Here is a 27,799-nt window from a genome sequence, read left to right on the forward strand (position 1 = left end):
TCTAACAGAGACATCCTGGTCCAGCCCAGTCCTGGTTCTAACAGATAGATCCTGGTCCAGCTCAGTCCTGGTTCTAACAGATAGATCCTGGTCCAGGGATAATATAACACAGTATCCAGCCCAGTCCTGGTTCTAACAGAGACATCCTGGTCCAGCCCAGTCCTGGTTCTAACAGATAAATCCTGGTCCAGCCCAGTCCTGGTTCTAACAGATAGATCCTGGTCCAGCCCAGTCCTGGTTCTAACAGATAGATCCTGGTCCAGGGATAATATAACACAGTATCCATCCCAGTCCTGGTTCTAACAGATAGATCCTGGTCCAGCTCAGTCCTGGTTCTAACAGATATATTATCCCTGGACCAGGATCTAACACAGTATCCAGCCCAGTCCTGGTTCTAACAGAGACATCCTGGCCCAGCCCAGTCCTGGTTCTAACAGATAGATCCTGGTCCAGGGATAATATAACACAGTATCCAGCCCAGTCCTGGTTCTAACACAGACATCCTGGTCCAGCCCAGTCCTGGTTCTAACAGAGACATCCTGGTCCAGGGATAATATAACACAGTATCCAGCCCAGTCCTGGTTCTAACAGAGACATCCTGGTCCAGCCCAGTCCTGGGTCTAACAGATAGATCCTGGTCCAGTGATAATATAACACAGTATCCAGCCCAGTCCTGGTTCTAACAGAGACATCCTGGTCCAGCCCAGTCCTGGTTCTAACAGATAGATCCTGGTCCAGCCCAGTCCTGGTTCTAACAGATAGATCCTGGTCCAGGGATAATATAACACAGTATCCAGCCCAGTCCTGGTTCTAACAGATAGATCCTGGTCCAGCCCAGTCCTGGTTCTAACAGATAGATCCTGGCCCAGCCCAGTCCTGGTTCTAACAGATAGATCCTGGTCCAGGGATAATATAACACAGTATCCAGCCCAGTCCTGGGTCTAACAGATAGATAATGGTCCAGCCCAGTCCTGGTTCTAACAGATAGATCCTGGTCCAGGGATAATATAACACAGTATCCAGCCCAGTCCTGGTTCTAACAGAAACATCCTGGTCCAGCCCAGTCCTGGTTCTAACAGATAGATCCTGGTCCAGCCCAGTCCTGGTTCTAACAGATAGATCCTGGTCCAGCCCAGTCCTGGGTCTAACAGAGACATCCTGGTCCAGCCCAGTCCTGGTTCTAACAGAGACATCCTGGTCCAGCCCAGTCCTGGATCTAACAGAGACATCCTGGTCCAGCCCAGTCCTGGTTCTAACAGAGACATCCTGGTCCAGTGATAATATAACACAGTATCCAGCCCAGTCCTGGGTCTAACAGATAGATCCTGGTCCAGTCCTGGCTGCTACTGTAATGGAGAGGAGAGGGGACTTTCAGACAAGACCCAGAAACAAAGCTCCCTCTCACTCACAAAGGGGTAAGGGGTAACACAGGGCAGGAAAACATGCATTCCATAAGGAGAGACCGACTCCCCCATATCCCCCAGACAACATACACACACAATCCTGTCTGACACACGGAGAGGGGGAGGAGACACACGGAGAGGGGGAGGAGACACACGGAGAGGGGGAGGAGACAGAGGGGGAGACACACGGAGAGGGGGAGGAGGCAGAGGGGGAGACACACGGAGAGGGGGAGGAGGCAGAGGGGGAGACACACGGAGAGGGGGAGAGGAGACACGGAGAGGGGGAGGAGACACACAGAGAGGGGGAGGAGACAGAGGGGCAGACACACGGAGAGGGGGAGGAGACACACGGAGAGGGGGAGGAGACACACGGAGAGGGGGAGGAGACACACGGAGAGGGGGAGGAGACAGAGGGGGAGACACACGGAGAGGAGGAGGAGACAAATGGCGAGGGGGAGACACACGGAGAGGGGGAGACACACAGAGAGGGGGAGGAGACAGAGGGGGAGACACACGGAGAGGGGGAGGAGACACACGGAGAGGGGGGGAGAGGAGACACACGGAGAGGGGGGAGAGGAGACACACGGAGAGGGGGGAGAGGAGACACACGGAGAGGGGGGAGAGGAGACACACGGAGAGGGGGGGGAGGAGACACACGGAGAGGGGGGGGAGGAGACACACGGAGAGGGGGGAGAGGAGACACAGAGAGGGGGGGAGAGGAGACACAGAGAGGGGGGGAGAGGAGAGACACGGAGAGGGGGGGAGAGGAGACACACGGAGAGGGGGGGAGACACACGGAGAGGGGGGGGAGAGGAGACACACGGAGAGGGGGGGGAGAGGAGACACACGGAGAGGGGGGGGAGAGGAGACACACGGAGAGGGGGGGGAGAGGAGACACACGGAGAGGGGGGGAGAGGAGACACACGGAGAGGGGGGGGAGAGGAGACACACGGAGAGGGGGGAGAGGAGACACACGGAGAGGGGGGGAGAGGAGACACACGGAGAGGGGGGGGAGAGGAGACACACGGAGAGGGGGGGAGCAGACCTAATCCCATTTCACTACTACCTTCCTCAGACCTAATCCCATTTCACTACTACTTTACTCAGACCTAATCCCATTTCACTACTACCTTACTCAGACCTGATCCCATTTCACCACTACCTTACTCAGCCCTAATCCCATTTCACTACTACCTTAATCAGACCTGATTCCATTTCACCACTACTATTATCATTGATGCCTTACTCAGACCTAATCCCATTTCACTACTACCTTCCTCAGACCTAATCCCATTTCACTTCTACCTTACTCAGACCTAATCCCATTTCACTACTACTTTACTCAGACCAGATCCCATTTCACTACTACCTTACTCAGACCTGATCCCATTTCACCACTACTATTATCATTGATGCCTTACTCAGACCTAATCCCATTTCACTACTACCTTCCTCAGACCTAATCCCATTTCACTACTACCTTCCTCAGACCTAATCCCATTTCACTACTACCTTCCTCAGACCTAATCCCATTTCACTACTACTTTACTCAGACCTGATCCCATTTCATCACTACTATTATCATTGATGCCTTACTCAGCCCTGATCCCATTTCACTACTACCTTACTCAGACCTAATCCCATTTCACTACTACCTTACTCAGACCTAATCCCATTTCACTACTACCTTCCTCAGACCTAATCCCATTTCACTACTACCTTCCTCAGACCTAATCCCATTTCACTACTACCTTACTCAGACCTGATCCCATTTCACTACTACCTTACTCAGACCTGATCCCATTTCATCACTACTATTATCATTGATGCCTTACTCAGACCTGATCCCATTTCATCACTACTATTATCATTGATGCCTTACTCAGCCCTGATCCCATTTCACTACTACCTTACTCAGACCAATCCCATTTCACTACTACTTTACTCAGACCTAATCCCATTTCACTACTACCTTACTCAGCCCTGATCCCATTTCATCACTACTATTATCATTGATCCCTTACTCAGACCTGATCCCATTTCACCACTACTATTATCATTGATGCCTTACTCAGACCTGATCCCATTTCACCACTACCTTACTCAGACCTGATCCCATTTCACTACTACTTTACTCAGACCTAATCCCATTTCACTACTACCTTACTCAGATCTAATCCCATTTCACTTCTACCTTCCTCAAACCTAATCCCATTTCACTACTACCTTACTCAGACCTGATCCAATTTCACTACTACTACCATTATAATTTATGCTTTACTCAGATCCAATCCCATTTCACTACTACCTTCCTCAGACCTAATCCCATTTCACGACTACTTTACTCAGAACTGATCCCATTTCACTACTACCTTACTCAGACCTAATCCCATTTCACTACTACCTTCCTCAGACCTAATCCCATTTCACTACTACCTTCCTCAGACCTAATCCCATTTCACTACTACCTTCCTCAGACCTAATCCCATTTCACTACTACTTTACTCAGACCTGATCCAATTTCACTATACCTTACTCAGACCTGATCCCATTTCATCACTACTATTATCATTGATGCCTTACTCAGCCCTGATCCCATTTCACTACTACCTTACTCAGACCTAATCCCATTTCACTACTACCTTCCTCAGACCTAATCCCATTTCACTACTACCTTACTCAGACCTGATCCCATTTCATCACTACTATTATCATTGATGCCTTACTCAGCCCTGATCCCATTTCACTACTACCTTACTCAGACCTAATCCCATTTCACTACTACCTTACTCAGACCTAATCCCATTTCACTACTACCTTACTCAGACCTAATCCCATTTCACTACTACCTTACTCAGCCCTGATCCCATTTCATCACTACTATTATCATTGATGCCTTACTCAGCCCTGATTCCATTTCACTACTACCTTACTCAGACCCAATCCCATTTCACTACTACCTTCCTCAGACCTAATCCCATTTCACTACTACTTTACTCAGACCTGATCCAATTTCACTAGTACCTTACTCAGACCTGATCCCATTTCACCACTACTATTATCATTGATGCCTTACTCAGACATAATCCCATTTCACTACTACCTTCCTCAGACATAATCCCATTTCACTACTACCTTCCTCAGACCTAATCCCATTTCACTACTACCTTCCTCAGACCTAATCCCATTTCACTACTACCTTACTCAGACCTGATCCCATTTCACTACTACTACCATTATAATTTATGCTTTACTCAGATCCAATCCCATTTCACTACTACCTTCCTCAGACCTAATCCCATTTCACTACTACCTTACTCAGACCTGATCCCAATTCAATCACCACTATTATCATTGATGCCTTACTCAGCCCTGATCCCATTTCACTACTACCTTACTCAGACCTAATCCCATTTCACTACTACCTTACTCAGACCTAATCCCATTTCACTACTACCTTACTCAGACCTAATCCCATTTCACTACTACCTTACTCAGACCTAATCCCATTTCACTACTACCTTACTCAGACCTGATCCCATTTCACCACTACTATTATCATTGATGCCTTACTCAGACCTAATCCCATTTCACTACTACCTTCCTCAGACCTAATCCCATTTCACTACTACCTTCCTCAGACCTAATCCCATTTCACTACTACCTTACTCAGACCTGATCCCATTTAACCACTATTATCATTGATGCCTTACTCAGACCTGATCCCATTTCACTACTACCTTACTCAGAACTGATCCCATTTCACTACTACCTTACTCAGACCTGATCCCATTTCACAACTACTTTACTCAGACCTAATCCCATTTCACTACTACCTTACTCAGACCTAATCCCATTTCACTACTACCTTACTCAGCCCTGATTCCATTTCACCACTACTATTATCATTGATGCCTTACTCAGCCCTGATCCCATTTCACCACTACTATTATCATTGATGCCTTACTCAGACCTGATCCCATTTCACCACTACCTTACTCAGCCCTGATCCCATTTCACCACTACTATTATCATTGATGCCTTACTCAGCCCTGATCCCATTTCACTACTACTATTATCATTGATGCCTTACTCAGCCCTGATCCCATTTCACCACTACTATTATCATTGATGCCTTACTCAGCCCTGATCCCATTTCACTACTACCTTACTCAGCCCTGATCCCATTTCACTACTACTATTATCATTGATGCCTTACTCAGACCTGATCCCATTTCACCACTACTATTATCATTGATGCCTTACTCAGCCCTGATCCCATTTCACTACTACCTTACTCAGCCCTGATCCCATTTCACCACTACTATTATAATTGATGCCTACTGCTGTTGGGCCACTCTTGTTCTTATATGGAGAGAGCAGAGATGTCATCAGGGCAAAGAGTCTCAAATATAAAATATATTTCGATTTGTTTAACACTTTTTTTGGTTACTACATGATTCCATGTGTTACTTCATAGTAATATACACTGTATATATACACACACCAAGTACACCAACACACTACAGGTATATATATATACACCAAGTACACCAACACACTACAGGTATATATATATATACACCAAGTACACCAACACACTACAGGTATATATATATATACACCAAGTACACCAACACACTACAGGTATATATATATACACCAAGTACACCAACACACTACAGGTATATATATATACACCAAGTACACCAACACACTACAGGTATATATATATACACCAAGTACACCAACACACTACAGGTATATATATATACACCAAGTACACCAACACACTACAGGTATATATATATATATATATACACCAAGTACACCAACACACTACAGGTATATATATACATATATACACCAAGTACACCAACACACTACAGGTATATATATATACACCAAGTACACCAACACACTTCAGGTATATATATATACACCAAGTACACCAACACACTACAGGTATATATATATATACACCAAGTACACCAACACACTACAGGTATATATATATACACCAAGTACACCAACACACTACAGGTATATATATATACACCAAGTACACCAACACACTACAGGTATATATATATACACACCAAGTACACCAACACACTACAGGTATATATATACATATATACACCAAGTACACCAACACACTACAGGTATATATATATACACCAAGTACACCAACACACTACAGGTATATATATATACACCAAGTACACCAACACACTACAGGTATATATATATACACCAAGTACACCAACACACTACAGGTATATATATATATACACCAAGTACACCAACACACTACAGGTATATATATATACACCAAGTACACCAACACACTACAGGTATATATATATACACCAAGTACACCAACACACTACAGGTATATATATATACACACCAAGTACACCAACACACTACAGGTATATATATATACACCAAGTACACCAACACACTACAGGTATATATATATATATACACACACCAAGTACACCAACACACTACAGGTATATATATATATATATATACACACCAAGTACACCAACACACTACAGGTATATATATATATACACACCAAGTACACCAACACACTACAGGTATATATATATATATATACACACCAAGTACACCAACACACTACAGGTATATATATATATATATATATACACCAAGTACACCAACACACTACAGGTATATATATATACACCAAGTACACCAACACACTACAGGTATATATATATACACCAAGTACACCAACACACTACAGGTATATATATATATACACCAAGTACACCAACATACTACAGGTATATATATATATACACCAAGTACACCAACACACTACAGGTATATATATATACACCAAGTACACCAACACACTACAGGTATATATATATATACACCAAGTACACCAACACACTACAGGTATATATATATATATACACCAAGTACACCAACACACTACAGGTATATATATATACACCAAGTACACCAACACACTACAGGTATATATATATATATATATATATATATACACACCAAGTACACCAACACACTACAGGTATATATATATATATATATACACACCAAGTACACCAACACACTACAGGTATATATATATATATATATACACACCAAGTACACCAACACACTACAGGTATATATATATATATACACACCAAGTACACCAACACACTACAGGTATATATATATATACACCAAGTACACCAACACACTACAGGTATATATATATACACACCAAGTACACCAACACACTACAGGTATATATATATACACCAAGTACACCAACACACTACAGGTATATATATATATACACACCAAGTACACCAACACACTACAGGTATATATATATACACCAAGTACACCAACACACTACAGGTATATATATATACACCAAGTACACCAACACACTACAGGTATATATATATACACCAAGTACACCAACACACTACAGGTATATATATATACACCAAGTACACCAACACACTACAGGTATATATATATATACACACCAAGTACACCAACACACTACAGGTATATATATATATACACACCAAGTACACCAACACACTACAGGTATATATATATATATACACACCAAGTACACCAACACACTACAGGTATATATATATATACACACCAAGTACACCAACACACTACAGGTATATATATATACACCAAGTACACCAACACACTACAGGTATATATATATACACCAAGTACACCAACACACTACAGGTATATATATATACACCAAGTACACCAACACACTACAGGTATATATATATATACACACCAAGTACACCAACACACTACAGGTATATATATATATATATACACACCAAGTACACCAACACACTACAGGTATATATATATATACACCAAGTACACCAACACACTACAGGTATATATATATATACACCAAGTACACCAACACACTAGAGGTATATATATATACACCAAGTACACCAACACACTACAGGTATATACACCAAACCGGTCATGCTGGAGGATGTTGCAGGCAGCAGAACGTTCTCCACGGCGTCTCCAGACTGTCACGTCTGTCACATGTGCTCAGTGTGAACCTGCTTTCATCTGTGAAGAGCACAGGGCGCCAGTGGCGAATTTGCCAATCTTGGTGTTCTCTGGCAAATGCCAAACGTCCTGCACGGTGTTGGGCTGTAAGCACAACCCCCACCTGTGGACGTCGGGCCCTCATACCACCCTCATGGAGTCTGTTTCTGACCGTTTGAGCAGACACATGCACATTTGTGGCCTGCTGGAGGTCATTTTGCAGGGTTCTGGCAGTGCTCCTCCTGCTCCTCCTTGCACAAAGGCGGAGGTAGCGGTCCTGATGCTGGGTTGTTGCCCTCCTCCACGTCTCCTGATGTACTGGCCTGTCTCCTGGTAGCGCCTCCATTCTCTGTACACTACGCTGACAGACACAGCAAACCTTCTTGCCACAGCTCGCATTGATGTGCCATCCTGGATGAGCTGCACTACCTGAGCCACTTGTGTGGGTTGTAGACTCTGTCTCATGCTACCACTAGAGTGAAAGCACCGCCAGCATTCAAAAGTGACCAAAACATCAGCCAGGAAGCATAGGAACTGAGAAGTGGTCTGTGGTCCCCACCTGCAGAACCACTCCTTTTATTGGGGGTGTCTTGCTAATTGCCTATAATTTCCACCTGTTGTCTATTCCATTTGCACAACAGCATGTGAAATGTATTGTCAATCAGTGTTGCTTCCTAAGTGGACAGTTTGATTTCACAGAAGTGTGATTGACTTGGAGTTACATTGTGTTGTTTAAGTGTTCCCTTTATTTTTTTGAGCAGTGTATATTACAGCCTTATTCTAAAATGGATTAAATCGTTTATTTTTCTCATCAATCTGCACACAATACCCCGTAATGACATCACAATACCCCGTAATGACATCACAATACCCCGTAATGACATCACAATGCCCCATAATGACATCACAATGCCTCATAATGACCTCTGTCATTGCCAACAAAGGGTATATAACAAAGTATTGAGATAAACTTTTGGTCAATAACAAATACTTATTTTCCACCACAATTTGCAAATAAATTAATTAAAAATCCTACAATGTGATTTTCTGTATTTTATTTTCTCATTTTGTCTGTCATAGTTGAAGTGTACCTATGATGAAAATTACAGGCCTCTCACATCTTTTTAAGTGGGAGAACTTACACAATTGGTGGCTGACTAAATACTTTTTTGCCCCACTGTATATACATTCAGTAGAGGAGCAACAGTCTCTCTCCCTCCTCCCCTCCCTCTACCCCACCTCTCAGCTGTGCCTGGTACTACCAACCAGTCTATCACAGCAAGCTGAAAGACATGACACACACACACACACACAACAGAGATCTACAACTGAATTAATGGAACATGATGACATGAGAACACCAGACTGAAGGACTGACCAACTAGGATGTGTTCTCTACAATATCTCTAGATGTGCGGACGGAAAGAATTTCATTCTCCTCACATAACGTTACCTACCTCACACTCCTCAGACAGAGACAGAGAGAGAGAGAGACAGACAGACAGAGACAGAGAGACAGACAGAGGGACAGAGAGATAGATAGAGACAGAAAGAGAGAGACAGACAGAAAGAGAGACAGAGAGAAAGAGACAGAGAGAGACAGAGAGAGACAGAGAGAGACAGAGAGAGACAGAGAGAGAGAGACAGAGAGAGAGAGAGAGAGAGAGAGAGAGAGACAGAGAGACAGAGAGAGACAGAGACAGAGAGAGACAGAGAGAGACAGAGAGAGACAGAGAGAGACAGAGAGAGACAGAAAGAGAGAGACAAAAAGAGAGAGACAGAAAGAGAGAGACAGAGAGAAAGACAGACAGAAAGAGAGACAGAGACAGAGAGAGACAGACAGAGAGAAAGGAGCATGTGTACAGGGCTGGTAAAGGATACATCTTGATGGCTCCAGACTTGGTCCCGATGGCCATGAGCTGCAGCTGGGGGTCAAAGGCCAAAGCACAGGGCTGGTGGGGGAACCCATGTTCCACGGTCTGATGGAGGGAGAAACACAGAGGGGTTACTCAGAGGAAGACAGGAACGGAGAGGAAGACAGGAAAGGAGAGGAGGACAGAGAGGGGTTACTCAGAGGAAGACAGGAACGGAGAGGAGGACAGAGAGGGGTTACTCAGAGGAAGACAGGAACGGAGAGGAAGACAGGAACGGAGAGGAGGACAGAGAGGGGTTACTCAGAGGAAGACAGGAACGGAGAGGAGGACAGAGAGGGGTTACTCAGAGGAAGACAGGAACGGAGAGGAAGACAGGAACGGAGAGGAGGACAGAGAGGGGTTACTCAGAGGTACAGCATTGACTACAGGACAGAGAGAAACAAACTGACAGCATTGACTACAGGACAGAGAGAGAAACAAACTGACAGCATTGACTACAGGACAGAGAGAGAAACAAACTAACAGCATTGACTACAGGACAGAGAGAGAAACAGACTGACAGCATTGACTACAGGACAGAGAGAAACAAACTGACAGCATTGACTACAGGACAGAGAGAGAAACAAACTGACAGCATTGACTACAGGACAGAGAGAAACAAACTGACAGCATTGACTACAGGACAGAGAGAGAAACAGACTGACAGCATTGACTACAGGACAGACAGAAACAAACTGACAGCATTGACTACAGGACAGAGAGAGAAACAAACTGACAGCATTGACTACAGGACAGAGAGAAACAAACTGACAGCATTGACTACAGGACAGAGAGAAACAAACTGACAGCATTGACTACAGGACAGAGAGAGAAACAGACTGACAGCATTGACTACAGGACAGAGAGAGAAACAGACTGACAGCATTGACTACAGGACAGAGAGAAACAGACTGACAGCATTGACTACAGGACAGTGAGAGAAACAGACTGACAGCATTGACTACAGGACAGAGAGAGAAACAGACTGACAGCATTGACTACAGGACAGAGAGAGAAACAAACTGACAGCATTGACTACAGGACAGAGAGAAACAAACTGACAGCATTGACTACAGGACAGAGAGAGAAACAAACTGACAGCATTGACTACAGGACAGAGAGAAACAAACTGACAGCATTGACTACAGGACAGAGAGAGGAACAAACTGACAGCATTGACTACAGGACAGAGAGAGAAACAGACTGACAGCATTGACTACAGGACAGAGAGAAACACACTGACAGAATTGACTACAGGACAGAGAGAGAAACACACTGACAGCATTGACTACAGGACAGAGAGAAACAAACTGACAGGTAAACACACACCCCCTCTAACAAACTGGCAGACTGTCCAATGTAGAGTTTGAATTGTGTGTTCTGGGTAAGGGGTGTTTTTGGTGAGGGGTAGGTAAACACACACCCCCTCTAACCAGCGGCCACAGCAGGACTGGGTCTGTAAGGAACCACCCCTGTGACAGTCGGCAGCTGCCAAATCCCTGGCTGCTATGGAGAGCAGGGGGGTATGTTGTGTGTGTGTGTGTGTGTGTGTGTGTGTGTGTGTGTGTGTGTGTGTGTGTGTGTGTGTGTGTGTGTGTGTGTGTGTGTGTGTCAGTGTGCCGTTAGAGCCCACAGCGTTTGGTTCCACAATGACACACACATATCATCTCCTGTTGATCTGTGAATCTTCCATGTAATCAAGCTATTAAATGATACGTGTTCGCCTACAGGCCTGTATGGCCTGCTGTTGACTGTTCCTTACGTTACAACACTCAAAAACAATGTACCCATCACGACACCCGCAGTCTGTTCTGGTTCATATAGGAACACCTGCAGAGCCTGAAGTCTGTACCCCCGTCAACTTTGAGAACTAATCATGGATGTTCTAAATGTTGGGGAATGTCGGATAACTGTGGTCTCGGTGAAGAAATTAAAACAATAGTAGGCCCTTTTTCTGTTTTCACAGGCAAAATACGCAAACATGACATTCCTGAGACTTTCAACATGGAAGAAAAGTTTAACGGTTGTAAAACAGTCAGATCGGGTTGAATAATGGTCCTCTCTCTTTAGATAATCTGGTATCAATTCACCAAAACATTTTCGACAAGTGTTGGGTTTGAACAGAGCATATAGCATCAAGGCAGTAACGGGTAGAAGAAGTTGTTGTTGTTAGTTTGAACAGGCCGACACAGCGGCGGGGGGGGGTTGAAAACTATTATGTAGCTACTGACTGACTGGTCGTGAAAACGAGTTGCATTCCAACGCGGAGACCTCCGCGACATCATTCCTCTGATACATCTACACACACATTCTGCGGGTTGGTTGGTTTGGAGGAACGACGAGACGAGGGCAGAAGACAGGAGGGACAGACGAGAGAAGGGACAGACGAGAGGATGGACAGAGAGGATGGCAAACGAGACGACCACAGAAAAGAGGAGGACAGAGGAGAGGAGGGCAAACGAGACGAGGACAGAAGAGAGGAGGAACGATGAGAGGAGGGCAGAAGAGAGGAGAGGTTCTGCATACTCGCCACCGAGATCCGCTGTTCCCCCCAAAACCCCATTTTCCTGCAGTCGGCGGGTTGGGTCTTATTTTGGGAGGGAGGTCTGTGTTACTTTACCTTGTTGAAGGCGAACAATTCCTGTTTAATTTTCTCTCTCTGTGGGTCGTTGCCCTGCCGACGGAACCTAAACTTCATCATCGTGCGTCCCGGGCAGCGGAGAGGGTCGTTTCCCGGAGCGGTGGATTCCTGGGCGGTTTAATAAATGCGGAGGAACAATGTGGCGAAGATCCTTCCTACCATGCAGCTTGCAGCGGTGCTTTCTATTCTGTTCAGTGGGGCTGCAGCTCTCTGCCTGTCTATCCGACTCACAGTACCGTTCTCCTAGCAGCAGGAAATTATGCCTGCATCTTTTATTAAATAAGAGTCCCCCTGCAAAGACATGCTAAACTTTGGGAATATCGATTTTTTTTTCTTCACTTTACTGCAGTACACAGTAGCGGTGCGTGGGTAACATCACTGACCAAGCCAGAAAAAAGACTACAGGACAGAGGACACACCGTGATATATATAGACCTAAAGGCAGAGATATCGTGATATATAGACCTAAAGGCCTTGACACCGTGATATATATATAGACCTAAAGGCCTTGACACCGTGATATATAGACCTAAAGGCCTTGACACCGTGATATATAGACCTAAAGGCAGAGACACAGTGATATATAGACCTAAAGGCCTTGACACAGTGACATATAGACCTAAAGGCCTTGACACAGTGATATATAGACCTAAATGCAGAGACACAGTGATATATAGACCTAAAGGCCTTGACACTGTGATATATAGACCTAAAGGCCTTGACACTGTGATATATAGACCTAAAGGCCTTGACACCGTGATATATAGACCTAAAGGCCTTGACACCGTGATATATAGACCTAAAGGCCTTGACACCGTGATATATAGACCTAAAGGCAGAGACACCGTGATATATAGACCTAAAGGCCTTGACACCGTGATATATAGACCTAAAGGCCTTGACACAGTGATATATAGACCTAAAGGCCTTGACACCGTGATATATAGACCTAAAGGCCTTGACACCGTGATATATAGACCTAAAGGCCTTGACACCGTGATATATAGACCTAAAGGCCTTGACACAGTGATATATAGACCTAAAGGCCTTGACACAGTGATATATAGACCTAAAGGCCTTGACACAGTGATATATAGACCTAAAGGCCTTGACACAGTGATATATAGACCTAAAGGCCTTGACACCGTGATATATAGACCTAAAGGCAGAGACACAGTGACATATAGACCTAAAGGCCTTGACACAGTGACATATAGACCTAAAGGCCTTGACACTGTGATATATAGACCTAAAGGCCTTGACACCGTGACATATAGACCTAAAGGCCTTGACACAGTGACATATAGACCTAAAGGCCTTGACACCGTGATATATAGACCTAAAGGCCTTGACACCGTGACATATAGACCTAAAGGCCTTGACACCGTGATATATAGACCTAAAGGCCTTGACACCGTGATATATAGACCTAAAGGCCTTGACACCGTGATATATAGACCTAAAGGCCTTGACACAGTGATATATAGACCTAAAGGCCTTGACACAGTGACATATAGACCTAAAGGCCTTGACACTGTGATATATAGACCTAAAGGCCTTAACACAGTGATATATAGACCTAAAGGCCTTGACACCGTGATATATAGACCTAAAGGCCTTGACACAGTGATATATAGACCTAAAGGCCTTGACACCGTGATATATATAGACCTAAAGGCCTTGACACCGTGATATATAGACCTAAAGGCAGAGACACCGTGATATATAGACCTAAAGGCCTTGACACTGTGATATATAGACCTAAAGGCAGAGACACCGTGATATATAGACCTAAAGGCAGAGACACCGTGATATATAGACCTAAAGGCCTTGACACAGTGATATATAGACCTAAAGGCCTTGACACCGTGATATATAGACCTAAAGGCAGAGACACAGTGATATATAGACCTAAAGGCCTTGACACCGTGATATATATAGACCTAAAGGCCTTGACACCGTGATATATAGACCTAAAGGCAGAGACACCGTGATATATAGACCTAAAGGCCTTGACACTGTGATATATAGACCTAAAGGCAGAGACACCGTGATATATAGACCTAAAGGCAGAGACACCGTGATATATAGACCTAAAGGCCTTGACACAGTGATATATAGACCTAAATGCCTTGACACTGTGATATATAGACCTAAATGCTAAGTGCTGCTCACACACAGTCCCCCTCCAGTGTATTGTATAGGGGGCTATGGAGGGGTGGAGCAGGAAGTGCTGCTCGATATGTACCACACACAGTCCCACTCCAGTGTATTGTATAGGGGGCTATGGAGGGGTGGAGCAGGAAGTGCTGCTCGATATGTACCACACACAGTCCCACTCCAGTGTATTGTATAGGGGGCTATGGAGGGGTGGAGCAGGAAGTGCTGCTCGATATGTACCACACACAGTCCCCCTCCAGTGTATTGTATAGGGGGCTATGGAGGGGTGGAGCAGGAAGTGCTGCTCGATATGTACCACACACAGTCCCACTCCAGTGTATTGTATAGGGGGCTATGGAGGGGTGGAGCAGGAAGTGCTGCTCACACACAGTCCCCCTCCAGTGTATTGTATAGGGGGCTATGGAGGGGTGGAGCAGGAAGTGCTGCTCACACACAGTCCTCCTTCAAAACCGACCGTAATTGGTTAGTAGAGACCCTAACTGAGTGATTCCCATTTTAACTGAGACAGGTAGAAAAGGTTTCTCTACAACCCAATATTCTCAACATACCAGTGTATTGTATAGGGGTCTATGGAGACATACCAGTGTATTGTATAGGGGTCTATGGAGACATACCAGTGTATTGTATAGGGGTCTATGGAGACAGGTAGAAAGGGTTTCTCTACAACCCAATATTCTCAACATACCAGTGTCAACATTCTGTTTGTTTTCATACGTTACTTTATTGCCTTTTCTTGTTGGCACAATAAAAGTGGCCATTGATTAAAATCACTATATTTTTTATCAGCTATGAGGGTTAAATGTGGTTACATTGTAACCGAATGGTTGCTGGATCAAATCCCTGAGCTGACAAGGTAAAAATCTGTTGCCCTGCTCCTTTAACAAGGCAGTTAACACACTGTTCCCCGGTAGGCCGTCATTGTAAATAAGAATTTGTTCTATTTGCCTAGTTAAATAAAGGTAAAAAATATCAAATTCTTATCTACAATGACGGCCAAACCCAGATGACGCTGTGCCAATTGGGAGATCTAATTCTCATCTACAATGACGGCCAAACCCAGATGACGCTGTGCCAATTGGGAGATCTAATTCTCATCTACAACGACTGCCAAACCCGGATGACGCTGTGCCAATTGTGCTCCTTCCCTACGGGACTCCCAAACACAGCCTGGGATTGAACCGGGGTCTGTAGTGACACCTTAAGACCACTGCGCCACTCGGGAGCTTGATACTTAAGTGTATTTTTAAAACCAAACACTTTTACCAAAGTAGTAATTTACTGGATGACTTTTACTTGAGTCATTTTCTCTGAAGGTATCTTTACTTCTACTCAAGTATGTCTATTGGATACTTTCCCCACCACTGCTCAGTATTCCCTTTCCCTAATAATACCAATGTTGTAAGACGGTCTTTTATTTTGAAGGTTTACCTCATTACCATACAGAGTGACGTCACCGTTCGTGCTGCTGGCAGAATAGCATTCCTACTGACGCTGCCGGACCACAACAGAGAAGAAGAAGAGGCGAAGCGAGAGGGATAAACTGGTCCCTAAATCTTTCTTCTCCCAGCAGGTGGCGTTTTTTCTGTTGTTGTTGTATGGAGGTCGATGAGTGTTGAATTTGGTTAATGTCTTATTTGTTACGTGTGTTTTATTTGATCGAATAAAAGTTTCGTAATGATTTATTTTTATGAGTGTACTGACATAAGTAGGACACGTGCAATCCCGGCAACTCTGAGAGAAAAAACCCCGTTAAATCTGAGGTGTGCCTGGTCTTCAGTAGTTCCCACAAATTCATAAACCCCAGTGGCGATTTTAGCATGGACATCTTGGTGGGGCAAACCATTTTTTTATGCATGCCTGCAAAGCCACTAAGCAATATATTAATTGGACTATAACGGTGACCACAAACTGCTCAAATCAAATCAAATTGTATTAGTCACATGAACCGAATACAACAGGTGTACTAGACCTCACAGTGAAATGCTGAATACAACAGGTGTAGTAGACCTTACAGTGAAATGCTGAATACAACAGGTGTAGTAGACCTCACAGTGAAATGCTGAATACAACAGGTGTAGTAGACCTCACAGTGAAATGCTGAATACAACAGGTGTAGTAGACCTCACAGTGAAATGCTGAATACAACAGGTGTAGTAGACCTTACAGTGAAATGCTGAATACAACAGGTGTAGTAGACCTTACAGTGAAATGCTGAATACAACAGGTGTAGTAGACCTTACAGTGAAATGCTGAATACAACAGCTGTAGTAGACCTTACAGTGAAATGCTGAATACAACAGGTGTAGTAGACCTTACAGTGAAATGCTGAATACAACAGGTGTAGTAGACCTTACAGTGAAATGCTGAATACAACAGGTGTAGTAGACCTCACAGTGAAATGCTGAATACAACAGGTGTAGTAGACCTTACAGTGAAATGATGAATACAACAGGTGTAGTAGACCTCACAGTGAAATGCTGAATACAACAGGTGTAGTAGACCTTACAGTGAAATGATGAATACAACAGGTGTAGTAGACCTCACAGTGAAATGCTGAATACAACAGGTGTAGTAGACCTTACAGTGAAATGCTGAATACAACAGGTGTAGTAGACCTCACAGTGAAATGTTGAATACAACAGGTGTAGTAGACCTCACAGTGAAATGCTGAATACAACCAGTGTAGTAGACCTTACAGTGAAATGCTGAATACAACAGGTGTAGTAGACCTTACAGTGAAATGCTGAATACAACAGGTGTAGTAGACCTTACAGTGAAATGCTGAATACAACAGGTGTAGTAGACCTCACAGTGAAATGCTGAATACAACAGGTGTAGTAGACCTTACAGTGAAATGCTGAATACAACAGGTGTAGTAGACCTCACAGTGAAATGTTGAATACAACAGGTGTAGTAGACCTCACAGTGAAATGCTGAATACAACCAGTGTAGTAGACCTTACAGTGAAATGCTGAATACAACAGGTGTAGTAGACCTTACAGTGAAATGCTGAATACAACAGGTGTAGTAGACCTTACAGTGAAATGCTGAATACAACAGGTGTAGTAGACCTCACAGTGAAATGATGAATACAACAGGTGTAGTAGACCTCACAGTGAAATGCTGAATACAACAGGTGTAGTAGACCTCACAGTGAAATGCTGAATACAACAGGTGTAGTAGACCTCACAGTGAAATGCTGAATACAACAGGTGTAGTAGACCTCACAGTGAAATGCTGAATACAACAGGTGTAGTAGACCTCAGAGTGAAATGCTGAATACAACAGGTGTAGTAGACCTTACAGTGAAATGCTGAATACAACAGGTGTAGTAGACCTTTCAGTGAAATGATGAATACAACAGGTGTAGTAGACCTCACAGTGAAATGCTGAATACAACAGGTGTAGTAGACCTTACAGTGAAATGCTGAATACAACAGGTGTAGTAGACCTTACAGTGAAATGCTGAATACAACAGGTGTAGTAGACCTTACAGTGAAATGCTGAATACAACAGGTGTAGTAGACCTTTCAGTGAAATGATGAATACAACAGGTGTAGTAGACCTCACAGTGAAATGCTGAATACAACAGGTGTAGTAGACCTTACAGTGAAATGCTGAATACAACAGGTGTAGTAGACCTTACAGTGAACTGCTGAATACAACAGGTGTAGTAGACCTTACAGTGAAATGTTGAATACAACAGGTGTAGTAGAACTCACAGTGAAATGCTGAATACAACAGGTGTAGTAGACCTTACAGTGAAATGCTGAATACAACAGGTGTAGTAGACCTTACAGTGAAATGCTTACTTACGAGCCCCTAACCAACAATGCAGTTTCCTAAAAAATACAGATAAGAATAAGAGATAAAACTAACAAGTAATTAAAGAGCAGCAGTAAAATAACAATAGTGAGACTATATACAAGGGGTACTGATACAGAGTCAATGTGGAGACTATATACAGGGGGTACTGATACAGAGTCAATGTGGAGGCTATATACAGGGGGTACTGATACAGAGTCAATGTGGAGACTATATACAGGGGGTACTGATACAGAGTCAATGTGGAGGCTATATACAGGGGGTACTGATACAGAGTCAATGTGGAGGCTATATACAGGGGGTACCAGTACAGAGTCAATGTGGAGACTATATACAGGGGGTACTGATACAGAGTCAATGTGGAGGCTATATACAGGGGGTACCAGTACAGAGTCAATGTGGAGACTATATACAGGGGGTACTGATACAGAGTCAATGTGGAGGCTATATACAGGGGGTACCAGTACAGAGTCAATGTGGAGACTATATACAGGGGGTACTGATACAGAGTCAATGTGGAGGCTATATACAGGGGGTACCAGTACAGAGTCAATGTGGAGGCTATATACAGGGGGTACCAGTACAGAGTCAATGTGGAGGCTATATACAGGGGGTACCAGTACAGAGTCAATGTGGAGACTATATACAGGGGGTACTGATACAGAGTCAATGTGGAGGCTATATACAGGGGGTACTGATACAGAGTCAATGTGGAGGCTATATACAGGGGGTACCGGTACAGAGTCAATGTGGAGGCTATATACAGGGGGGTACTGATACAGAGTCAATGTGGAGGCTATATACAGGGGGTACTGATACAGAGTCAATGTGGAGGCTATATACAGGGGGTACCGGTACAGAGTCAATGTGGAGGCTATATACAGGGGGTACTGATACAGAGTCAATGTGGAGGCTATATACAGGGGGTACTGATACAGAGTCAATGTGGAGGCTATATACAGGGGGTACTGGTACAGAGTCAATGTGGAGGCTATATACAGGGGGTACTGATACAGAGTCAATGTGGAGGCTATATACAGGGGGGTACCGATACAGAGTCAATGTGGAGGCTATATACAGGGGGTACTGATACAGAGTCAATGTGGAGGCTATATACAGGGGGTACTGATACAGAGTCAATGTGGAGGCTATATACAGGGGGGTACTGATACAGAGTCAATGTGGAGGCTATATACAGGGGGTACTGGTACAGAGTCAATGTGGAGGCTATATACAAGGGGTACTGGTACAGAGTCAATGTGGAGGCTATATACAAGGGGGTACTGATACAGAGTCAATGTGGAGGCTATATACAGGGGGGTACAGATACAGAGTCAATGTGGAGGCTATATACAGGGGGTACTGATACAGAGTCAATGTGGAGACTATATACAGGGGGTACTGATACAGAGTCAATGTGGAGGCTATATACAGGGGGTACTGATACAGAGTCAATGTGGAGGCTATATACAGGGGGGTACTGATACAGAGTCAATGTGGAGGCTATATACAGGGGGTACTGATACAGAGTCAATGTGGAGGCTATATACAGGGGGTACTGATACAGAGTCAATGTGGAGGCTATATACAGGGGGTACTGGTACAGAGTCAATGTGGAGGCTATATACAGGGGGGTACCGATACAGAGTCAATGTGGAGGCTATATACAGGGGGTACTGGTACAGAGTCAATGTGGAGGCTATATACAGGGGGTACTGGTACAGAGTCAATCTGGAGGCTATATACAAGGGGTACTGGTACAGAGTCAATGTGGAGGCTATATACAGGGGGTACTGGTACAGAGTCAATGTGGAGACTATATACAGGGGGTACCGATACAGAGTCAATGTGGAGGCTATATACAGGGGGTACTGATACAGAGTCAATGTGGAGGCTATATACAGGGGGTACTGATACAGAGTCAATGTGGAGGTTATATACAGGGGGTACCGGTACAGAGTCAATGTGCCGGGGCACCGGTTAGTTGAGGTAGTATGTACATGTAGGTAGAGTTATTAACGTGACTATGCATAGATGACAACAGAGAGTAGCAGTGGTGTAAAGAGGGGGAGGGGCAATGCAAATAGGCTGGGTGGCCATTTGACTAGATGTTCAGGTACCTCTTGCTTTGTGGTAAAGAGGGGGAGGGGCAATGCAAATAGGCTGGGTGGCCATTTGACTAGATGTTCAGGTACCTCTTGCTTTGTGGTAAAGAGGGGGAGGGGCAATGCAAATAGGCTGGGTGGCCATTTGACTAGATGTTCAGGTACCTCTTGCTTTGTGGTAAAGAGGGGGAGGGGCAATGCAAATAGTCTGGGTGGTCATTTGACTAGATGTTCAGAAGTCTTATGAAAAATATATTTTTCTGAATTTAATAATTTTCTTTAAAAACGCACATTTTTATACTAACAAGTTGTTGCCGTGGTGAATAATCCAATAGTAATTGGCACGGCTCTCGGGAACTCAATGAGAGGAGGATCCTGAATAAAAATACTGGCAGGTCAATAAAATGTCCCTGTAGATCTAATTAAATGTAGAGGATTGGAGGAATATACGTTAATATCTAAGGGGCTTTTATATCATTAGAATGCAGGGTTAATAATAATAATGATGATGATGATGGTTGGCGAACAGATCTGAACTCATTATGAGGTGGCTGCTATCTTCAGTATAATCATTAACTCAGAAGGTTAAACCCCCATAGGTTTTTCATTACAGTAGGTTGTTATAATACGTGCCTCCTGGGAATGTTAAAAAGTCCAAAAGTTAACAGGGCGGAGTTTGAATTTTGTCTCTCTTAAGTATTGAAAATCAACCAACGTCAGCCTTTAAATGTTTTCTTATCCAAATGTTGAAAGTGGGTGTGGCTACGGAGAGAAACACCATGGTGCAGTTTGAGGTGTTAGGTTCTAAATTAACTTTATAACATTTAACAGACGCTTATTAAAGCTCAAACCAAGATAATTCCCCCTTTGGGTCAAACAGCTGCTCAAACCAAGATAATTCCCCCATTGGGTCAAACAGCTGCTCAAACCAAGATAATTCCCCCATTGGGTCAAACAGCTGCTCAAACCAAGATAATTCCCCCATTGGGTCAAACAGCTGCTCAAACCAAGATAATTCCCCCATTGGGTCAAACAGCTGCTCAAACCAAGATAATTCCCCCATTGGGTCAAACAGCTGCTCAAACCAAGACAATTCCCCCTTTGGGTCAAACAGCTGCTCAAACCAAGATAATTCCCCCATTGGGTCAAACAGCTGCTCAAACCAAGATAATTCCCCCATTGGGTCAAACAGCTGCTCAAACCAAGATAATTCCCCCATTGGGTCAAACAGCTGCTCAAACCAAGATAATTCCCCCATTGGGTCAAACAGCTGCTCAAACCAAGATAATTCCCCCATTGGGTAAAACAGCTGCTCAAACCAAGATAATTCCCCCTTTGGGTCAAACAGCTGCTCAAACCAAGATAATTCCCCCATTGGGTCAAACAGCTGCTCAAACCAAGATAATTCCCCCATTGGGTCAAACAGCTGCTCAAACCAAGATAATTCCCCCATTGGGTCAAACAGCTGCTCAAACCAAGATAATTCCCCCTTTGGGTCAAACAGCTGCTCAAACCAAGATAATTCCCCCATTGGGTCAAACAGCTGCTCAAACCAAGATAATTCCCCCATTGGGTCAAACAGCTGCTCAAACCAAGAAAATTCCCCCATTGGGTCAAACAGCTGCTCAAACCAAGATAATTCCCCCTTTGGGTCAAACAGCTGCTCAAACCAAGATAATTCCCCCATTGGGTCAAACAGCTGCTCAAACCAAGATAATTCCCCCATTGGGTCAAACAGCTGCTCAAACCAAGATAATTCCCCCATTGGGTCAAACAGCTGCTCAAACCAAGATAAACCCCCATTGGGTCAAACAGCTGCTCAAACCAAGATAATTCCCCCATTGGGTCAAACAGCTGCTCAAACCAAGATAAACCCCCATTGGGTCAAACAGCTGCTCAAACCAAGATAATTCCCCCATTGGGTCAAACAGCTGCTCAAACCAAGATAATTCCCCCATTGGGTCAAACAGTTGCTCAAACCAAGATAATACCCCCTTTGGGTCAAACAGCTGCTCAAACCAAGATAATTCCCCCATTGGGTCAAACAGCTGCTCAAACCAAGATAATTCCCCCATTGGGTCAAACAGCTGCTCAAACCAAGATAATTCCCCCATTGGGTCAAACAGCTGCTCAAACCAAGATAATTCCCCCATTGGGTCAAACAGCTGCTCAAACCAAGATAATTCCCCCATTGGGTCAAACAGCTGCTCAAACCAAGATAATTCCCCCATTGGGTCAAACAGCTGCTCAAACCAAGATAATTCCCCCATTGGGTCAAACAGCTGCTCAAACCAAGATAATTCCCCCATTGGGTCAAACAGCTGCATCAGACAGAGAAGTGGCTCCACCAGTGGTTGTATATAAACCCCAATTTGGACTGGAATCTCCTCCTTCTTATTACCACAGCAAGCAAGGTACTTGGAGTCAAAGAGACAGGCCTGGAGGAGATCTTTAAGGTCAGGTTCCTCCCCAAGGTACTTGGAGTCAAACAGACAGGCCTGGATGAGATCTTTAAGGTCAGGTTCCTCCCCAAGGTACTTGGAGTCAAACAGACAGGATGAGATCTTTAAGGTCAGGGCCCTCCCCAAGGTACTTGGAGTCAAACAGACAGGCCTGGATGAGATCTTTAAGGTCAGGGCCCTCCCCAAGGTACTAGGGGTCAAACAGACAGGCCTGGATGAGATCTTTAAGGTCAGGGCCCTCCCCAAGGTACTAGGAGTCAAACAGACAGGATGAGACCTGGCTTAACCTGACCTGACCTGGCCTGACCTAACCTGGCCTGACCTGGCCTGGCCTAATCTGACCTGGCCTAACCCGGCCTGACCTAACCTGGCCTGACCTAACCTGGCCTGACCTAACCTCACCTAACCTCACCTAACCTGACCTGGCCTGACCTGACCTGGCCTGGCCTGGCCTGGCCTGGCCTGACCTAACCTGACCTGGCCTAACCTGGCCTGGCCTGACCTAACCTAACTTGGCCTGACCTGACCTGGCCTGACCTAACCTAACCTGACCTGGTCTGACCTAACCTGACCTGACCTGATACCCATTACCTTCTGGTGTAGAAACCAGACTACGGCCTCCTCCTACAGATACCCATTACCTTCTGGTGTAGAAACCAGACTACGGCCTCCTCCTACAGATATCCATTACCTTCTGGTGTAGACCCTCCACTATATACCTTCCTCCTATAGATACCCATTAACTTCTGGTGTAGACCCTCCACTATATACCTTCCTCCTACAGATACCCATTATCTTCTGGTGTAGAAACCAGACTACGGCCTCCTCCTACAGATACCCATTACCTTCTGGGTTAGAAACCAGACTACGGCCTCCTCCTACCGATACCCATTACCTTCTGGGTTAGAAACCAGACTACGGCCTCCTCCTACCGATACCCATTACCTTCTGGGTTAGAAACCAGACTACGGCCTCCTCCTACCGATACCCATTACCTTCTGGGTTAGAAACCAGACTACGGCCTCCTCATGTCTCTAACTGATAATTAACGATATTTAAAGTTTAGAAATCCGAACCCGTCAGAGGCCATGTGGTAGAGAGTGATGCGGGCGCTGGAGATGGGGGTTTGAGCAGGTGGGTCTGGGCAGGGTGATGTGGGCGCTGGAGATGGGGGTTTGAGCAGGTGGGTCTGGGCAGGGTGATGCGGGCGCTGGAGATGGGGGTGTGAGCAGGTGGGTCTGGGCAGGGTGATGTGGTTGCCGTTTGTATGTGTATGTTTTGTATCGTCTAAAAAATATAAAATAAATTCGTACAAGATAAAATAAATAAGAAAGAAAATGAAAAGCTTTGCAACACAGCCAGTGATTATTCATTATGAATAGGATTTAATTAGATTGATTTAGTTTACATTCTTCATTGTAACCTCAGTGTCACAGATAATAGAACACAACATGAGAAGATTAACTTGGACAAAACAGTCAAAACATTTCTTTATTAAAGACAAATCCTCGTCGGACTCTCTTTCCTCCTGTCTCTTCTTCACCTCAGTAAAGGAGGACTCCGTGTGTCAGAACCTCCCTTCCCGTCTCTTCTTCACCTCAGTAAAGGAGGACTCCGTGTGTCAGAACCTCCCTTCCCGTCTCTTCTTCACCTCAGTAAAGGAGGACTCCGTGTGTCAGAACCTCCCTTCCCGTCTCTTCTTCACCTCAGTAAAGGAGGACTCCGTGTGTCAGAACCTCCCTTCCCGTCTCTTCTTCACCTCAGTAAAGGAGGACTCCGTGTGTCAGAACCTCCCTTCCCGTCTCTTCTTCACCTCAGTAAAGGAGGACTCCGTGTGTCAGAACCTCCCTTCCCGTCTCTTCTTCACATCAGTAAAGGACGACTCCGTGTGTCAGAACCTCCCTTCCCGTCTCTTCTTCACCTCAGTAAAGGAGGACTCCGTGTGTCAGAACCTCCCTTCCCGTCTCTTCTTCACCTCAGTAAAGGAGGACTCCGTGTGTCAGAACCTCCCTTCCCGTCTCTTCTTCACATCAGTAAAGGAGGACTCCATGTGTCAGAAACTCCCTTCCTGCAGAGGGTCTGTCACTCTTCCACAATGTGGTAAATAAAGACAGTTTGTTATTTAGAATGATTTACTTCTGGTTTTCAGAGGGACAGAAACCAACAGCCCACCGTGCCTTCTTTTGGAAAATCGTCAGTCCACATGTCAAGTGTAATTCCCTGATTGTTTTTCACCAAGTTCTCTCTTAACTCCAGAACCACCGCCAGCAAATATGTTGTTATTGCCTGATGCAGGACTTTATTGCCAGAGAAGAGAGACTATCAGACTGAAAACACCTCCATTGAATTAGGAAAATATGGTCAATCTGTAGCACAGTTTAGACTACCGATAGATCAGAGTTATTCCTCCCCCTTGAGACAGTGTGGTGTAGAGACAGAACGATCAATCTACCACCTTCTACCACCACCTACCACTAACTACCACCATCTACCACCTTCTACCACCATCTACCACAATCTACCACTAACTACCACCATCTACCACATTCTACCACTATCTACCACCTTCTACCACTATCTACCACCTTCTACCACCATCTACCACCATATACCACTATCTACCACATTCTACCACCATCTACCACCATCTACCACCATCTACCACCATCTACCACCATCTACCACCTTCTACCACCTTCTACCACCTTCTACCACCTTCTACCACCATCTACCACCAACTACCACGATCTACCACTATCTACCACTAACTACCACCAACTACCACCAACTACCACCATCTACCACCAACTACCACCATCTACCACCATCTACCACCAACTACCACCAACTACCACCATCTACCACTATCTATCACCAACTACCACCATCTACCACCATCTACCACTAACTACCACTAACTACCACCATCTACCACCAACTACCACTATCTACCACCATCTACCACCAACTACCACCATCTACCACTAACTACCACCATCTACCACTATATACCACCATCTACCACCAACTACCACCATCTACCACTAACTACCACCATCTACCACTAACTACCACTATCTACCACTAACTACCAACATCTACCACTAACTACCACCATCTACCACCATCCACCACTAACTACCACCATCTACCACTATCTACCACCATCTACCACCATCTACCACCATCTACCATCTTCTAACGTCTCTTCTCCCGGACTGTCTGACTGACTGACTGACTGACTGACTGGCAGACAGACAGACAGACAGACAGTGTGTTATAACAGAGTGATCTCACTCGGTGGCAGGGTGAGTCTCTTCTCCCGGACAGACAGCATGTTTTCCATGTGCATGGCAATGACCCGACACAGCTCCAGACCCTAGACACAGAAACAACATTGTTCCAACACAGACACAACATTGTTCCAACACAGACACAACATTGTTCCAACACAGACACAACATTGTTCCAACACAGACACAACATTGTTCCAACACAGACACAACATTGTTCCAACACAGACACAACATTGTTCCAACACAGACACAACATTGTTCCAACACAGACACAACGACAACACAGACACAACATTGTTCCAACACAGACACAACATTGTTCCAACACAGACACAACATTGTTCCAACACAGACACACAGACAACACAGACACAACATTGTTCCAACACAGACACAACATTGTTCCAACACAGACACAACATTGTTCCAACACAGACACAACGACAACACAGACACAACATTGTTCCAACACAGACACAACATTGTTCCAACACAGACACACAGACAACACAGACACAACATTATTCCAACACAGACACACAGACAACACAGACACAACATTGTTCCAACACAGACACAACATTGTTCCAACACAGACACAACATTGTTCCAACACAGACACAACATTGTTCCAACACAGACACACAGACAACACAGACACAACATTGTTCCAACACAGACACAACATTGTTCCAACACAGACACAACATTGTTCCAACACAGCTCCAGACCCTAGACACAGACACAACATTGTTCCAACACAGACACACAGACCTGTTCTAGCTGCAGCTGTGTGATTCGCTGTGTCAGCAGGTCTCCCAGCAGAATGTCTACGTAGGGATAGGAGGAGCTGGAGCCTCCTGTTG

The 27,799-nt window shown here is 44.7% G+C and overlaps 2 protein-coding genes across 3 annotated transcripts in view; both read right to left on the reverse strand.

The window, feature by feature from the left end:
* The window catches only part of llgl1 (LLGL scribble cell polarity complex component 1), a 129,797-nt gene extending 116,332 nt beyond the window's left edge, over window positions 1-13,465 (reverse strand). Inside the window, exons 1-2 of one of the 2 annotated variants that reach the window (XM_090197965.1) lie at window positions 13,044-13,465; window positions 10,392-10,489 (exon numbers count right to left, since the gene is read on the reverse strand). In XM_090197965.1, the coding sequence (XP_090054091.1) occupies window positions 10,392-10,489; window positions 13,044-13,124 (179 nt within the window). In that variant the 5' untranslated portion in view covers window positions 13,125-13,465. The remainder of the gene's footprint in view (window positions 1-10,391; window positions 10,490-13,043) is intronic. The other variant, XM_090197966.1, reaches the window with a different exon arrangement.
* Window positions 13,466-25,005: 11,540 nt separating this feature from the next.
* Window positions 25,006-27,799, reverse strand: part of LOC118947901 (unconventional myosin-XV) — a 212,756-nt gene continuing 209,962 nt past the window's right edge. The window contains exons 62-63 of the mRNA XM_090194383.1: window positions 27,708-27,799; window positions 25,006-27,016 (exon numbers count right to left, since the gene is read on the reverse strand). The exon at window positions 27,708-27,799 is cut by the window's right edge and continues 55 nt beyond it. Of these exons, the coding sequence (XP_090050509.1) occupies window positions 26,915-27,016; window positions 27,708-27,799 (194 nt within the window). The 3' untranslated portion in view covers window positions 25,006-26,914. The remainder of the gene's footprint in view (window positions 27,017-27,707) is intronic.

The sequence above is a fragment of the Oncorhynchus mykiss genome, chromosome 13 (genome assembly GCF_057628025.1).
Source record: "Oncorhynchus mykiss isolate SJ-2025 chromosome 13, ASM5762802v1, whole genome shotgun sequence".
In the NCBI taxonomy this organism is placed as follows: Eukaryota; Metazoa; Chordata; class Actinopteri; order Salmoniformes; family Salmonidae; genus Oncorhynchus; species Oncorhynchus mykiss.